The sequence below is a fragment of the Antechinus flavipes genome, chromosome 2 (assembly GCF_016432865.1).
Source record: "Antechinus flavipes isolate AdamAnt ecotype Samford, QLD, Australia chromosome 2, AdamAnt_v2, whole genome shotgun sequence".
In the NCBI taxonomy this organism is placed as follows: domain Eukaryota; kingdom Metazoa; phylum Chordata; class Mammalia; order Dasyuromorphia; family Dasyuridae; genus Antechinus; species Antechinus flavipes.
This window is the reverse complement of record NC_067399.1, coordinates 343691829-343709222: the sequence shown is the minus strand read 5'-3', so window position 1 is coordinate 343709222 and position 17394 is coordinate 343691829. Positions and strand designations below refer to the sequence as shown.

Sequence of the window (17394 nt, the reverse complement as noted above, 5' to 3'; positions counted from 1 at the left end):
TCAGTAATGCTCCTAGATGTTTTTCTTGTAAGATGTCTTTGAGGTGATGATGGATGAATATTTTCTATTTCTACTCTTGTTCTATCACTTCAAAACAATTTTCTTTGATTATTTCTTGTATTATTGTATCAAGGTTCTTCCTTCCCACTCCAATTCCCCAAAGGGGCAAGTGGGGCTTCCAGCTGCAGAGAAACAAGCCAGTTCAGTCCAGCCAGGCTCCTCCCTTCTTGACCCAACTCACATTCTAAGAGGAACCACAACCTTTATGCTCTCCCCCACATCATGCTGTCCAAATTTCTGGGAAGGGCAGGAGGATGTGGAGACAGAAGGTATGATCCCATACCCTTTGCCACTCAGAGCTCTGGCTGCTGGGACACAGGGCTCCCAGGAGCCCTGCTTCCACTGCTCTTCCATTGTTGCTGCTTTCACCTGGACTCTTGCCACTGCTGCTTATGCCACTGCTGCTATTTCTCCTCTTGCTAAACATGCCTATTGCTCTAGACCCTTTCCAGGACTACTGTTTTGGGAGCTGAGAAACTATTGCAGGCACGTGGTCCTGCAGGAACTATCCTTCTATCTGCCCCTCTATTCCTCACAAGCAATTGGAGCATCATGATCTCCTACAAGTGCTAAGACAGCATTAAGTGCAGAAGCATTTTTCACTCTTTGAAATGCATCAAATATCAAATTCAATGAGCTTTGAAGCAGTCAAGAGCTGAGGTAATCCTCCAGGGAAAAATAGATATTCAAAGAAATAGAGGACTTTCATGCATTTCTGATAAAAAGAGCAAAATTGAATAGAATATTTGACTTTCAAATATAAAACTCAAAAGAAACATAAAAAGTGAAACAGGAAAGGGAAATCATGATGGACTTTAAAAAGTTAATTTTTTTACATAGGAAGATGATACTTGTAACTCATAAGAATCTTTTTGTTGAGCTGCTAATAGAGCTGCAATAGCATCAGTGGTGGGCCACACATATTTAATTGAATATGACGGGATTTTATCTTAAAAATTAAATTTAAGGAGTGAGGAAAGAATGCACATGAGCAATGAAAAGGGAGAGGTAGAATAGAGTAAAATATCTCATAAAAAACAGGCAAGAAAGCTTTTACAATGAGGGACCAGTGGGGAAGGTAGTGGGAAGCACTGCAATGTCACTCTTATCAGAATTAGTTCAATTGGTTCATCTAATTCAGTATAGAAATCGTCTTACTCTAGAGGAAAGGAGAATAAGAGGAAGTTGGAGGGGGGGCAGTGGTGGTGTTAAAAGGGAGGGTAGATTGGGATAGGCAACAGTCAGAAGCAAAACATTTTTGAGAAGGAACAGAGTAAAAAGAGAATATAATAAAGGAGAAATAGAATGGAGGAAAATACATTAGAAAGTACAGTTATTAATACTGTGAACAAAAATTTGAAGCAAGTGTCTCAGATAAAGTCCTTATTATTCAAATGTATAAGAGAACTAAATCAAATTTATAAAAATAAGAGCTGTTCCCCAAATAATAAAAGATCAAAAGATAAAAGTAGTTTTTCACTTGAAGCAATCAAAGCTATCTATAGCCAAATTTTTTAAATACTCTAAATCACAATTGATTGGAGAAATGCAAATTAAAACAATTCTGAGTTACTACCTCACACCTACTAGGTTGGTTAATAGGACAGAAAAGGAAAATGACAAATGTTGGAGAGCATGTGGAAAGAATGAAATGCTAATGCATAGTAGAGTTGTGACTGATTCAAAGTATATAGAACAATTGTTAACTTTGCCCAAAGAGCTATAAAATCATGCATAGAGCCAGCCATATTACTATTAGTATTATATCCCAAAACATCAAAAAAAAGGAAAAAGATTTAGAAGTACAAAATTATTTATAGATGCTCTTTTCTAGTGGCAAAGAATTGAAAATTGAGGGGATGCCCATCAATTGAGGAATGACTGAATCAATTGTGGTACATAAATTATGATGGAATACTATTGTGATATAAGAAATTATGAGCAGAATGCTCTTAGGAAAATGCTGATACAAAGAGAAATATACTATATTTACATTAATATTGTAGGATGATCAACCATGAATAACTTAGCTATTTTCAGGAATACAATGATATAAGACATCTCTGAAGGACTAACTTTTGATGAAAAATACTATTCATTTTCAAAGATAGAATTGATGGAGTCTGAATATAGATCAAAGCATACTTTAAAAAAAAACTTTTTTTCTCAGGGAATTTTTTTGTCTATTTTTCTTTTATGACATGACTAATATGGAAATGTTTCTCTCTCTCTCTCTTTTTTTAAAATAACTTTTTATTGACAGAACCCATGCCAGGGTAATTTTTTACAGCATTATCCCTTGCACTCTTCTGTTCCGATTTTTCCCCTCCCTCCTTCCACCCCCTCTCCCAGATGGCAAGCAGTCCTTTACATGTTAAATAGGTTACAGTATATCCTAGATCCAATATATATGTGCAGAACTGAAAAGTTTTCTTGTTGCACAGGGAGAATTGGATTCATAAAGTAAAAAATAACCCAGGAAGAAAAACAAAAATGCAAGCAGTTTATATTCATTTCCCAGTGTTCTTTCTTTGGGTGTAGCTGCTTCTGTCCATCCTTGATCAATTGAAACTGAATTAGCTCTCTTCATTGAAGAGATCTACTTCCATCAGAATACATCCTCAAACAGTATCGTTGTTGAGGTATATAATGATCTCCTGGTTCTGCTCATTTCACTTAGCATCAGTTCATGTAAGTCTTGCCAGTCCTCTCTGAAATCATCCTGCTGGTCATTCCTTACAAAACAATAATATTCCATAACATTCATATACCACAATTTACTCAACTCTTATCCAATTGATGGGCATCCATTCATTGTCCAGCTTCTAGCCACTACAAACAGGGCCGCCACAAACATTTTGGCACATACAGGTCCCTTTCCCTTCTTTGGTATCTCTTTGGGGTATAAGACCAGTAGAAACACTGCTGGATCAAAGGGTATGCACAGTTTGATGACTTTTTGAGCATAGTTCCAAATTGCTCTCCAGAATGGCTGGATGTGTTCACAATTCCACCAACAATGTATCAGTGTCCCTGTTTTCCCACATCCCCTCCAACATTCCGCATTATCTTTCCCTGTCATTCTAGCCAATCTGACAGGTGTGTAGTGGTATCTCAGAGTTGTCTTAATTTGCATTTCTCTAATTAATAAAGATTTGGAGCATATTTTCATATGTCTATAGTTTCAATTTCTTCATCTGAGAATTATCTGTTCATATTCTTTGACCATTTATCAATTGGAGAATGGCTTGGTTTCTTATAAATTAGAGTCAATTCTCTATATATTTTGGAAATGAGGCCTTTATCAGAACCTTTGACTGTAAAAATGTTTTCCCAGTTTATTTTTTCCCTTCTAATCTTGTCTGTATTTGTTTTGTTTGTACAAAAACTTTTTAATTTGATGTAATCAAAATTTTCTATTTTGTGGTTAATAGTGATCTTTAATTCTTCTTTGGTCATAAATTCCTCCCTCTTCCACAGGTCTGAGAGGTAAACTATCCTATGCTCTTCCAATTTATTTATAATCTCATTCTTTATGTCTAGGTCATGAACCCATTTTGACCTTATCTTGGTGTATGGTGTTAAGTGTGGGTCAATGCCTAGTTTCTGCCATACTAATTTCCAATTTGGAAATGTTTTGCATCACTGTCCATGTATAAACTATATCAAATTGCTTGCCTTCTCAATTAAGGAGCTTTTGGAGGGAGGAGAGATAATTTAGAACTCAAAATTAAAATTTTTAAAAGAACATCAAAAATGATTTTACAAAGAATAGGAGGGAAATATAATGCTGAACTAAAAAAGAAAGAAAGAAAAACAGTTTGAAACTCACATTGTGTACCTCTTTTAATGCATAATAAAGGAGTTTATATATGATCCTAGAAGTAATCATGATCTACTGGAGTTTATTGAACAAGGAAGATTTGTGCTTTACAAAGATCACTTTGGTAGCAGTATAGAGGATATTTTAGACTGGGAAGAGTTTTTAATTATTATTTTTTTAAAATAACTTTTTATTGACAGAACCCATGCCAAGGTAATTTTTTACAGCATTATCCCTTGCACTCACTTCTGTTCTGATTTTTCCCCTCCCTCCCTCCACCCCCTCCCCCAGATGGCAAGCAGTCCTTTACATGTTAAATAGGTTACAGTATATTTTAGATACAATATATGTGTGTGCAGAACTGAACAGTTTTCTTGCTGCACAGGGAGAATTGGATTCAGAAGGTATAAACTGGGAAGAGTTTTTAGGCAAGCAATCCAATTAGTTCCTGTCATTTAGAAAGGCTTCAAATATGAGCTTGATACATGGTCATTTGAGAATCAGTTTAGTAAAGCTTCAAATAACTTATAATTTGAATAATAATGGGTGAACAAATTGTAATCAACTTTGGTGAAGGGAATGCTAAAGATTTTGAAAACAAATATTTGAACTATAGAGATGATTTATGTATATATGAAATTCACGATCACCAATTAAACATTTGAAAATTCAAACTTGATGAGCTATGATATTCACAAATTCATCAGGTCCAAAATAGAACTCATTATCTTTCCTCCTAAGTCTCTCTTCCCATCTTCTCTATTGCTTTTCAATGTACCACCATCTTTTCAGTCTTCCAAGTTCACAAAATCAGTACAATCTTTATTCCTCATTTTTATTCACCCTGAATTTTCCGCCTTTTGCCAAGTTTTGCCATTTTTATTTTCATAACATTATATAGGTGATTGATGATATGCACATCTATAAAGGGAAAATATATATGTATGTATATATGTACACATATGCATTGTGTGGGATGTTATTTAGGGCATTCCTTCTGTTCTTCCCTACTTTCTCAAATTAAATCTAAATTTTGCAAAAAGAAGCTTATGATCTGAGCCAAAGTCAACCCTAAATCTTGTTTTAACTGTTTGGAGCTTCTCTACTTTTCTACAAAGTATATTGACTATCTGATGATATCCATGTATATACTTTCTTTTTGGATTGTTGGAAAAGAGTGCTTGCTATTACTAGTGAGTTAACTGATAGTCTCTGTCAAAACACATTTTGTACTCCAAGGACAAATTTGGCAATTATTTTAATTATCTTTTGATTTCTTACTTTAGTTTTCCAAAACCCTGTGATGAATTGTGAAATCCTTTTTTAAAAATGTTATTTCTAAAACATCCTGCAAATTCTTCATAGAACTCCATAGTGACTGGCTTTTTTGGCATCAGTGGTTGGAGCATAAATTTGTGTAATAATGATGTTGAACAATTTGCCTTGGATTCTAACAGATATCATTATCATTTTTGAGATTATGCCCCATTACTACTTTTCTCATCCTATATAGTGACTATGAGGGCAAATCCATATCATCTAAGAAATTCCTGCTCAGCCCTGTATATGTGTAGCATATGTAAAGATCACCTGAATTAAGTTCACCTATTTCTTGTCTATTTGAATTCACTGTCATCCAAGATTTATAGACATCTATTTATATATATATATATATATATATATACACACACATATCTATACCTATATCTCTCCACATTCAAAGCCACCAAGCTGGTACAGACTCATCATCTCCCACTTGTAGTATTGCAATAGTTTTTTGGGAAAAGATAATGTGTTCTATTTTGGATACATTGAATTGCCTATAGAACACACTCTTGGAAATGTTCAACAATAAACTGCTGATCAATTGGTAAGAACTGATGAAATCAGCAAGATATTGTGTTGGTAGAGAAGAAAAGAAGGTCCAAGGTAAATTCTTGGGTACACACAGGGTTAGAAAGAAGGAATATATGGATGATGATCCAAAAAAAGAAGCCAAGTATTCTCCATAAAAATTATGCACTAAATTCTTTTCTTACATTATGAAATGGCCTTAATCTTTACCAATCTTTGGTAATTAATTCTTCTGCCTCTTTAAATAATCCCATTCCTTTTCATCTCCTCCAATAGATTTCTCCCTCTGTCATCCCTGCTCTTCATTTATTTTCAATTTCTTCTCCTCTAATGACTTATTTCTTCCTGAGTCCAAATAAGCTCATGTCTCCTTTTCAGAAAAATTCTCACTTGATCCTTCCACCTCTGTTAACTATTGTCCTTTGTCTCTTCTACCCTCAGTAGTTAAATTATTCAAAAAGATTATCTATTACAGATATGTCCAATTTCTTTCCTCTCACTCTCTTCTTAACCCTCTATAATCTGACTTCTGACATCACTCCACTAAAATTGCTTTCTTCAGAGTTAGGAATGATCTTAGTTGTCGAATCCAGTGGTTTTTTCTCCATGATCTTTTTGCAGTTTTGACACTCTCGATCACTCTTCTTTGATACTCTCTTCTCCCTAGATTTCCAGGATACCATTCTTTCTCTTGATTTTCTTTCTACTTACTGGACTATTCCTTGTCTGTTTCCTTTGGTGAATCCTCCTCCAAATTCACCCTCTAACTGTAGGTGTTTCTCATAGTTCTGACCTTGGCCTTCTTTTGTTTTCCCTTTATACTACTTTACTTAGTGATTTAATCAGCTCACATGGCCTTGACTACCATCTCTATATTGATAATTTTCAAATCTCTCTTTCTTTCCCCAGTATGTCTGCTTATGACCTCTAATCTTATCTCACCAACTGTCATTCAGATATCTTGCACTGTATGCCTGATATTTTTTCTACTTAATGGTATTCTACTTTTTCCCCAATGACATATAAAAATAGCTTTCAACATTCATCTTTGTAAGATTTTGAGTTTCAAATTTTTTTTCCCTCCTTTCCCTCTGCCCTTCCAAAGATAGCAAGCAATTTGAAGTAGGTTTTATATGTGCAGTCATGCGAAACATTTTTTCACATTAGTTATGTTGTGAAGGAAAACTCTGAACAAAAGGGAAAAATAACAACAAAGGAAAAAAAAAAACAAAAAAGTGAAAATGTTATGCTTTGCTCTACATTCAGACTCCATAGTTCTTTTTCATAGCATTTTCCATCACAAGTCCTTTGGAATTATCTTGAATCATTGTAATACTGAGAAGAACTATGTATCATAGTTAATCATTACAGAGTGATGTTATTATTGTGTACAATTTTCTGATTTTGCTGACTTCACTCTGCATCAGCTCATGTAAGTCTTTTAAGGTATCCTAAAACTCTGCCTGCTCATCATTTCTTATAGAACAATAATATTCCGTTTTGTACATACCACAACTTATCAGCTGTTCTCCAGTTGATGGGTGTCTCCTCAATTTCCAATTCCTTGCCACCACAAAAAGAGCTGCAATAGATATTTTTGCAAATGTAGGTTCTTTTCCCTTCTTTATGATCTCTTTGGGATACAGACCTAGTAGTGGTATTGCTGGGTCAAAGGCAATGCACAGTTTGGTAGCCCCTTGAGCAATATTTCCAAATTGCTCTCCAGAATGGTTGGATCAGTCCAAAATTCTTCCAACAAGGCATTACTATTTCAATTTTCCCACATCTCAAATATTTCTAATTTTCCCTTTCTGGCTGACTTTGCCACTATGCTAGTTCAAGGCCTCATCACATCATATCTTGACTACTGCAATAGCTTACTAATGGATCTGCCTGTCTGAAGTCTTTCCCCATTCTAATCAATCCATTAGTCAACCACTAAAGTAATTTTTCGAAAAAGCAAGTCTAACCATTTCAAACTGTATCCCCATCTAGCAAATTGCAGTAGCTTCCTGTTGCCTCCAAGATCAAATGCAAAATGCTTTGTTTGGCATTGTAATCTACCTTTTTCTTACCTTTTCAGTGTTATACTTTACTCCCCCAAAGAATAGTATTCTTTGATAACACTGATTTCCTGGTGAATTCTATTTCTTAACTCCAAGCATTCATTCTGGCTATCCCCCATGACTAGAATGATCTCTCTACTCCATTCCAACTACTGATTCCCTGTCTTCCTTTAAATCCCAACCAAAATATTATCCTCTGTAAAGATCTGAAACTCTGAGTTGATGTACTGAGGTCAGATAACTGAGCACTTAAGGCTAACTACCGCTTGGACAATACTCTATTAGCATATGCTTAGAAAATGGCCCTTCCCACTATTCTGTGCTGGTTCAATCTTTTGGTGTATACAGAGAATTGTGGGAAGGTTTAGGGGGTGGAGTAAGATAAGCCAGGATCATTTTGGTGATAGAGGAGGAGAAGGAAAGTCCTGCGTCCATCCTGTTCACTTCTACCCCTAAAGATGAAGAATAAAGACCAAGGATTTTTGCTTATCCTGACTTGGGCTGATTCTAAGGAATCCAGGATGATAACTCGGTCTTTACAATCCTCTACAGAAAGCCTTTCCCAACCTACCTTAATTCCTTCTCTTATTTTTTTGATAATATATATCGCAAAATATACAAATATATTTGTTTTCATATTTTCTCCCTTGTCTATTACCTACCTTTGTATTCCCAGTGCTTAGCTTAATGATTGGATATAGTAGGTACTTAATAATATTTATTGATTGATATATATGTAGGAATGTATTTTATATTTAAAAGTATGTATATATATTATGTGTATATAATATATGTACATTTTATATGTGTATATATACATACAATATTTTCATAAATAAATGGCTTGTTTGATGTTATAATTATCTTGATGTATAGTGGATAATAATATACATGAAGACAAAAATCATGTCTTATTTAATCTTTTTGTCATCCATAACTTAATATAATGTTGTATATATTGCAAGCACTTAATACATGTATTGAATTTAATTATTATGTGTGTATATATGTGTGTGTGTGTGTGTGTGTGTGCATACACATACATATATGTGTGTGGGTATATGTCAGCCTTTCAAATCAAATAACATTTGCAAAGTGCTTAACACAATTCCTGTCCCAAAGTAGGCCCTTCATAAAGGTTTATTCCCTCTGCCTACCCTTTTACATACTAGAACTTAAATAGAATAAAAATTAACTTGATGGTTTCCTAGAGTCATAGAGATTTAATTCATTTCCTGAATGAAAATTTATATAGATGCTTCATAAGAAGGGACAGTGGATGAATGACTGTACTGTACCTCAGTGGAGAAATTTTGGGGAAAGAAATAAGAATTCTTGTGTATTTTATATCTCTTCCAGCTTCAGAACATTTCTTCTTAAGCTAAGCTCCTTCATCTTGCTTTAAGCAAAATCCTCATTTGTATCCTCATTTGTTTTTTTATTGCTGAGCTTTGATTTAAAAAAAAACTTAAGAAAAAATAATGAAAATGGCTGTCTTTTTCTTCATGTTGATACGGTGCTTTTATGGGAACTTTCAAAGCTCTTGTAGTGAAACCAGGTCCAGGAATAGGGATTTAGCACCTATTTTTCCTTTGTTGATTGGATATAAGTGGGGCTTGGGCTCAGAAGATGTGCACTGAATTCTCTACTTGGTCCTCAATAAAAAGACTTTTCTATCAATAGAAGAGGAAATAAAATACTTAATCCCATTTCAAAAAAAAGAAATTGACCAAGAAACTAATGAACTCCCTAAGAAAAAAATTCTACAGGACTGGATGGATTTGCAAGTGAATTCTACCAAACACCTAAAAAACAATTATTTTCAATATTATATCAGTTATTTAGAAAAATAGGCAAAGGAGTCATAGCAAATTCCTTTTATGACATATTGGTGCTGATACCTAAGCCAGGAAGAGCCAAAACAAGAAGAAAATTATGCACCAATTTCCTTAATGAATTTTGATAAAAAAAATCTTAAAATAAAATATTAGCAAAGAGATTACATTAATTTATCATCAGGATACACTATGACTAGGTGGAATTTATACCAGGAATGCAGGACTAGTTCAATATCAGGAAAACTATCAATATAATTAACCTAACAGAAATGATGCAATTATCTCAATAGACTCAGAAAAAGCTTTTGACAAAATATAGCCCCCCATTCCTATTAAAAAGTATTAGAGAAAATAAGAATAAATTGAGTTTTCCTTAAAATTATAAAGAGTATCTATATAAAACTATCTGCAAGCATTATATGTAAAGGGGATAAAATAAAAGAATTCCCAATAAAATCAGGAGTGAAATAAGAATTTCTGCTATCACCACTGTTATTTTACATTATACTGGAAATGTTAGCTTTAGTGAAAAAAGAAGAAAGAGATTGGAAGAATTAGAGTAGGCAACAAGGAAACAAAACTATCATTCTTTGCAAATGATATTATGGTATGTTTAGAGAACACTAGAGAATCAACTAAAAAACTGGGTGAAAAAATTAACAACTTTAACAAAGTTTCAAGATATAAGATAAACTTACATAAATCATTGGCATTTTTATACATTACCAACAAAGCCCAGCAGTAAAAGGTAGAAAGAGAAATCCCACTTAAAATCACTGTAGAAAATATAAAATATTTGGGAATCTACCTGCCAAGATAGTTCCAGGAACTTTATGAACACAATTACAAAACACTTTTCATATAAATAAAGTCAGATCTAAACAGTTGGGAAAATATCAAGTGATAGGCTGAGCTAATAAAATAAAAATGACAATTCTACCTAGATTAATCTACTTAAACTATTCTACTTTTGACACTCCATGCCAAACTGACAAAAACTTATTTTATAGAGCTAGAAAAAATGATAACAAAATTCACCAAGAAGAGAAAAATGTCAAGAATATCAAGGAAATTAATAGGAAAAAAATACAAAGGAAAGAGCTCTCAGAATACCATTTTTTAAAATGGGAGTCATCAAAACCATTTAGTGCTAGCTAAGAAAAAGAATAGTGGATCAATGGATTTGGTATGTATCTATTACTATAGACTACTATATACTACTATGGACTCCAGGTTTTGGGATAAGACCTGCCTGTTTGACATCAATTTCTGAGAAAATAGGAAAATAGTAAGGCTTAGAAACCAGGTAGTAACCAACATCATAGGGTACTATAGGGTATAGGTATACCCTATACCAAGAAAAGATCGAAATAGTTTCATGATTTAGACATAAAAAGTGATACTATTGGATAACAAGGAATAGTTTACTTGTTGGATCTTTGGAAGAGAGAGGAATTTATGACCAAACAAGAAATAGAGAATATTATGAAACATAAGATGAATAATTTTGATTACATTAAGTTTAAAAGATTTTGTACACATAAAACCAATTCAGCCAAAATTAGAATAAAGGCAGAAAACTTGGAAACAATTTTTCTAATAAAGGTCTCATTTCTAAAACATATAGAGAACTAAGTCAAATTTATAAGAATACAAGTCATTCCCCAACTGATCAAAGGATATGAACAGACAATTTTCAGATAAAGAAATTAAAACCATCAATAATCATATAAAAATGCTCTAAATCTATTGATTAGAGAAATGCAAGTTAAAACAATTCTGTTTTATTTTATTGTTCACATAATAGATTTGAACCTAACAGATTGGGTAAAATGGCAGGAACAGATAATGATAAATGTTGGGAATGTGGGAAAACTGGAACATTTTTGTTGGAGTTGTAAACTGTTCTAGCTGTTTGGGAGAGCAATTTGGAATTATGCCCAAAGGGTATATGTGCAAAAATGTTTGTAGCAATTCTTTTTATGGTGATGAGGCGTTGGAAATTGAATAGACTCCCATCCATTGGGGAATGACTGAATAAGTTATGATATATAAATATATATCATAGTTTTGTTCTATAAGAAATAATGAACAAGCTGATTTCAGAAAAGCCTGGAAGGACTTTTCATAAACTGATGCTGAATAAAATGAGTGGAACCAGGAGAACATTGTTTAGAGAAACAACAAGATTATGTGATAATCAACTATAATAGACTGAATTTTTCTCAATAATGTATTGATTCAAGCCAATTCTAACAGACTTGGGTTGGAAAATGCCATCCACATCCAGAAAAAGAACTATGGAAACTAAATACAGATCAAAGCATACTGTTTTCACCTTTATCATTTGTTTTTTTTTTTTTTCCTTTCTCCTGGTTTTTCCTTTTATTCTGATTTTTTTTTCACAACCTGACTAATATGAAAATATTTTTAAAGTGATTGTATCTGATCTATGTCAGATTGCTTGCTGCCTTGGGGAGGGAGGAAGTATGAGAGGGAGAAAAAAATTTGGAACTCAAAATCGTACAAAATACATGTTGAAAACTGTCTTCACATGAAATTGAAAAAAAAAAATAAAATAGAATTAAGCTAAAAAAATTAAAAATAAAAGCTTTTTCTTTCTTTAGAATCTACACAGGGACCACAAACAGTTTGTGAGCGCTGGAGGGAAAGTCTTCTGGAGCACTATGGCGGCAGACCTCGAGAAGATCAGTTTGTTCCACAGTGTGATGAATTTGGCCATTTTAACCCTTTACAATGTCATGGAAACAGCAACTATTGTTGGTGTGTGGATAAGAATGGCAGAGAAGTTGAAGGAACTAGATCACAGCCAGGCATCACTCCTGCATGTAAGAAGCACTTAAAGTTTCAATGTATGGCATACAAATGCTTGGAAATATAAGAAAAATCCATGATACTGGTTAAACATTTCACTGAATCCGAGGCTACTTGTTCTCCAGGGAAAGAAAGTGCCTAAAAAGAAAGGATAGGAGGAAAGGAAAAATCATTATTTGAGATAATTATTTATAATCTTGTACACAGGATATTTGGTAAATATTTGAGAGGCAGGTTGAAATAGGGAAGAAAGAATTATCCTCAGAGCCAGAAACATCCGCCTCTTAAATATTCTGAGACTGAATTTTCCAGATAATTCTCTAAGGTTATAAAATACAACATAATTCTGATTTGCATTGTCAGGGGAAATTTCCTCACTAAGGATTCCCAATACCAATGAAATCACAAGTACAGACCTCACCATCCATCCTGTCAAAATAAAATAAGATTTAATGTTTGGTCTCATTTTAACTTTTTTTTATTAGAACATCTGGAATTTATTAAACTATATGATCCTTTCCATCATGATTACTCTCTCCCTCTTCTTTTTGTACCTCAGTACAAAAGAACTCAGTATGAAAGAAATTTGCTTGTCAAACTGGGCACTAATCCAAAGTTTGTTTTTTTCTTAATTGTAAAATATATTCCATCTGTATTTTCCTTCATATGAATAACAGGCAAGTTTCCATAACTTACTTTAAAAAATTTTTTTAAATCCTCCTAGAAATCCAAATTTTAAGGATTTAAAATCCTTTTAAAGACATCTGGAGCAAATCTGTTGAGTGGAGAGGCTTAGATTTTGAAGACTGATGTAAAGAAAATGTAATTTAACTAATTTTTCTTTTTCTTGTCTTTGTCTCTTCTTCCTTCCTCCCATGACAGGTATCCCAAGCATTGCTCCCCCCACCATTCTGCCATCTCCATATCCTAATGTGATACCACCATCTGTGGGCACATTCCTGCTCTATGCTCAAGGCCAACAGATTGGCTACCTACCTCTCAATGGAACCAGGCTACAGAAAGAAACAGCCAAGACACTCCTATCACTGCATGTAAAGTATATTCCTCAAGAGGAACTTTATCACTAGCATGCATAGCTTATTTCATGCTTAAAGCCATCATGTGTTTTATTTTGTCATAGCCCCCTCATGCAGCTGGTAAGGACTATAAGCCTTCTGTTATCCATACATGGCAAAACTATTTCTGACATAATATCGCTCTAATTTTACCAAAGATAATTATCTTTAGAGTTTGTAAGAGAAGCTTTGTGGATTAGAGGCTTTGTGATTATTAGCTATGTCCTATGCAACATACAGAAATCCAAATAGGAAATTGCAAAATCCTACAAAGCCATATGAGTGAAAGTGGGATGACATCTTAAGGAGTCTTACTTAAAGATATCTTGGAAATATAAATGACAAACTCATCACTCTTTTCTTGAGGGGGCAGCTTATTTGAAAAAAACTCAAATTCTGGTTCTATTTGACTGAACTTTGGTTTAGGATCTGGGAGAAGAGGAATTTAAGATTAGGAAATAACTGTCATTACTAGTACAAATTCTGGCATCTTAACAAGATTTCTATAAATAAAAAAAAGTTGAAAACCAAGAAATTATTTTTAAATACCAAAAAAATTCCACTCATTTTAGTCATCTACATTTAGTTGACTGTGTTTCTGGAAATATTGCTGACAGGATGAGAAAAGTGGCAAAAAATGTAACATGGGATTTCAAAGCATATCTTGAGAAATATGTACTTGAAATATTCCTTCCTTAGAAATCTTGAAATTATTCTGAAGATAGGATTCAACCTTAGAAATTATTCTCCTGGATCACCACCCGGATTTTTGGTATAATTGGCATTGTAGAGATTTTATTTTTATGTAAAGCTACAGTTGATCCAAAGGTCTCAATACAAATTCAGGCAGTCCTACAACTAACAAAGTTGGAACAATTATTTTGGTTTTTTTCCACTGAATTCAATCATATAACTAGATAGATAGATAGATATAACTATAGTCATAACTATAACATCCATGGGGTTTTCTTGGAAAAGATACTAAAATAATTAGCCATTTCCTTCTTTAGTAGATTAAGGCAAAAAAAAAAAATTAGAGAGATTTGCCCACGGTCACACAGCTAGTACATATCAGAGTCCAGATATGAAGTCAGGTTTTCTTGACTCTAAGTCCATCATCCTATCCACTGAACTATTCAGCTGCTTCCTTGGCAAACAAAGATTAAGAGACTTTCCCAATGTCACACAGTTGGTAGCTCTCTAAGGCTAAATTTTAACTCAGGTATTTAATTTAACTCAGGACCAGTGCTATCCACTGAATCATCTAGATACCCAGTTGTGTTCCATTTTTCAGGGAAAGATTCAGTAGGCCAAATCTTTCTATTTTTTTTTTTTTTGCAAGTTTTCTTTTGGCAGAACTTGCATTTATTGTTAAGTCATTTAGTTATGTCTGATTTTTCATGATCTTATGGATTCCAGGCCTTTCTGCCCTCCATTATCTCTTGAAGTCTGTCCAAGTCATATTCACTGTTTCCATCTCATCCTCTGCTATCCCCTTTTCCCTTTCCATCAATCTTTCCTCAATAGTAGGGTCTTTTCCAATGAATCCCATATTGTTATTATGTAAGCCAAAGTATTTAAGTTTCAGTTTCGGTATTTGACCATTCAGGAAATAGACTGAATTCATTTTTATAAGCATGAACTGATTTGATCTCCTTGCTGTCCAAGAGACTCTTAAAAGTCTTCTGCAGCACCACAGTTTGAAAGTATTGATTTTGTGGTGCTCAGCATTTCCTCATAGTTCAATTCTCATAGCTATACATTGTTGCTGGTAAAACTTTAGTTTGACAATACTGACTTTTGTCAGCAAGATGATGTCAGTATTTTTCCAAATTATGTGTCAAGACATTTTTTTGGCATTGACATTTGCAAAATTTTGAGCTCCAAAATTTTTTCTCTTCCTCCTTACTTCTTCTTGCAATAATAGTAAGCAACTTGATAGAGGTTATACATATGCCATCACATAAAATATATTTCACAGTTGCGTTCTCTGACCTCTCCACTGAGAGGCAGTTGCATTCTCTGATTTCTCTCCTATTCCCTCTTGCCTCCAATTCATTTCATTCCAATCCATGAGGAACATCTGCAAAGGCTGCTTTGCAACTTCTTCAAGTCTTATGATTCACAGCTGTGGAGGCTCTTGGAGAATTGACATGCCTCTTCACCTAGGCATGGTCCTTAACAATTTTTTTGTCATTTTTTGCTCATCTTTTTTGGCCTTTTTCTTTTTAATTTAATTTAATTTAAATTTAAAAGATTTGAGCTCTGCTCCTGGAATGGAAGGGGCATTGATACAGGCTTCTTGTGCTAGGGGCTTTAGGTCCTGGCTGGTTACCTGGTGCTGCACTGATGTTGCCCTTAGGAGAAAAAGAGAATCTTGTGTCAAATGCTGTGCTGAGGGGGTATGATGAGGGTGGTTGGTACTGCTTTGGGCCATATGGGTCTGGCAGCTTATCTAATGCTGAGCCATAGTCCTGGTTCTAGTTTCTGGCATGTTTGGAGGTATGTGGGATATTTCAGACTTTCCCCAGGATACCCTGAAGCACAAGACAGTCAAGGCACTGCTGGCTCCTGTTTGTCCAGTACTCATGCTGAAATATGTGACAGTTCTCAGAGCTGGAGTCTGTCCATTCCCCCCAGATATGCTGAGGTGTGTGTGTGAGAGAGAGAGAGACAGAGAAGGAGAGGGAAAGGAGAGGAGGAAGGATGGATGGAGGGAGAGAGGGGGAGGGGCAGAAAGAAGGAGAGGGAAAGAGAGAAAGAGAAAGAGAGAGAGAAAGAATGCACTGAGGCTCAGGATCTACCACTGGTTTGCTGAGGTAGGCCTTTTTATTGGCTTGCAGGGACACTTTCTATCCTAGACACTACTCCTCTTTTGCTGGAGTGAGACAGATCTCTTTTCTGCTGATCTTCCAAGTTTCACTCCTTCAACTCCCAGTCATCTCTAAGGACTTTATATTACTCTTATGATATAAAGAATACTGAAGAATGGAGGTTGGATGGCATAAAATACTGAGAGCCCAGGACTACATAGTTATTCAAAATCAGAAGCCCTAGAGCTAGAAATTAAATTCCCTAATTTCTAGCTCCAGGTTCCACTTAAGTCAAAAGTCTAGGAATTGTGCTAAGCATTAGGGATAAAAAAAATTTTTTTTTAAATTAATCCTAGACCTCAAGGAGCTCACAGTATAATGGGAAAGACAACATGTGAACATTGTCAATCAAGATATATACAGAATAAATTAAGAAAAAAAAAAGGGAAGGCAATAGCATTAAGGGAGATCATGAAAGCCTTCTTGCAGAAGGCAGGCTTTTAGTTAGGACTTAAAGGAATTCCAGGGAAGCCAGAATATAAAGACAAAGATGGATGTAACTGAGAATTTGGAAGATAGCCAGTGAAAAGTGGAATGTCAGCAGAGGGAATTCAAGAACCAGCAACTAGACTGGATAGTAGAATATAGAGAAGAGAGTAAAATGTAAGAAGACTGGATAAGTAGAAAGGGGCCAAATTATTTTTTAACATGCAAAACATTTTTATTGCAAGTAATTCCCAGGAATTCTGTGATCTTTTATGCTAATGTCTCAATAAAAAATGATTTAAGAAAATATTAACTTTTTATAACACATGAAACCTATATTATTGTATAATAAATAAAGATTATTTTTAAGTTTTTATTAATGAATCAATTTAATATTTCCCTCAGTAACATTAAAAACATTTTTACATTTGTTTTTAAAACTTTTGAATTTTAGATTCTTTCCTTTGTCAAATTACATGTGAAGTTATATAACACATTTCCATAAAAGTAGTGTTGTGAAAGAAAACATTTCCCGCCCTAAAA

At 34.2% G+C, this 17394-nt stretch overlaps 1 protein-coding gene across 3 annotated transcripts in view; it reads left to right on the top strand.

Moving 5' to 3' along the window:
• The window catches only part of NID2 (nidogen 2), a 117351-nt gene that overhangs the window by 77194 nt on the left and 22763 nt on the right, over window positions 1-17394 (top strand). For all 3 annotated transcript variants that reach the window (XM_051977941.1, XM_051977943.1, XM_051977942.1), the window contains 2 exons: window positions 12269-12490; window positions 13359-13528. In XM_051977941.1, coding sequence (XP_051833901.1) covers window positions 12269-12490; window positions 13359-13528 — 392 coding nt within the window. The remainder of the gene's footprint in view (window positions 1-12268; window positions 12491-13358; window positions 13529-17394) is intronic.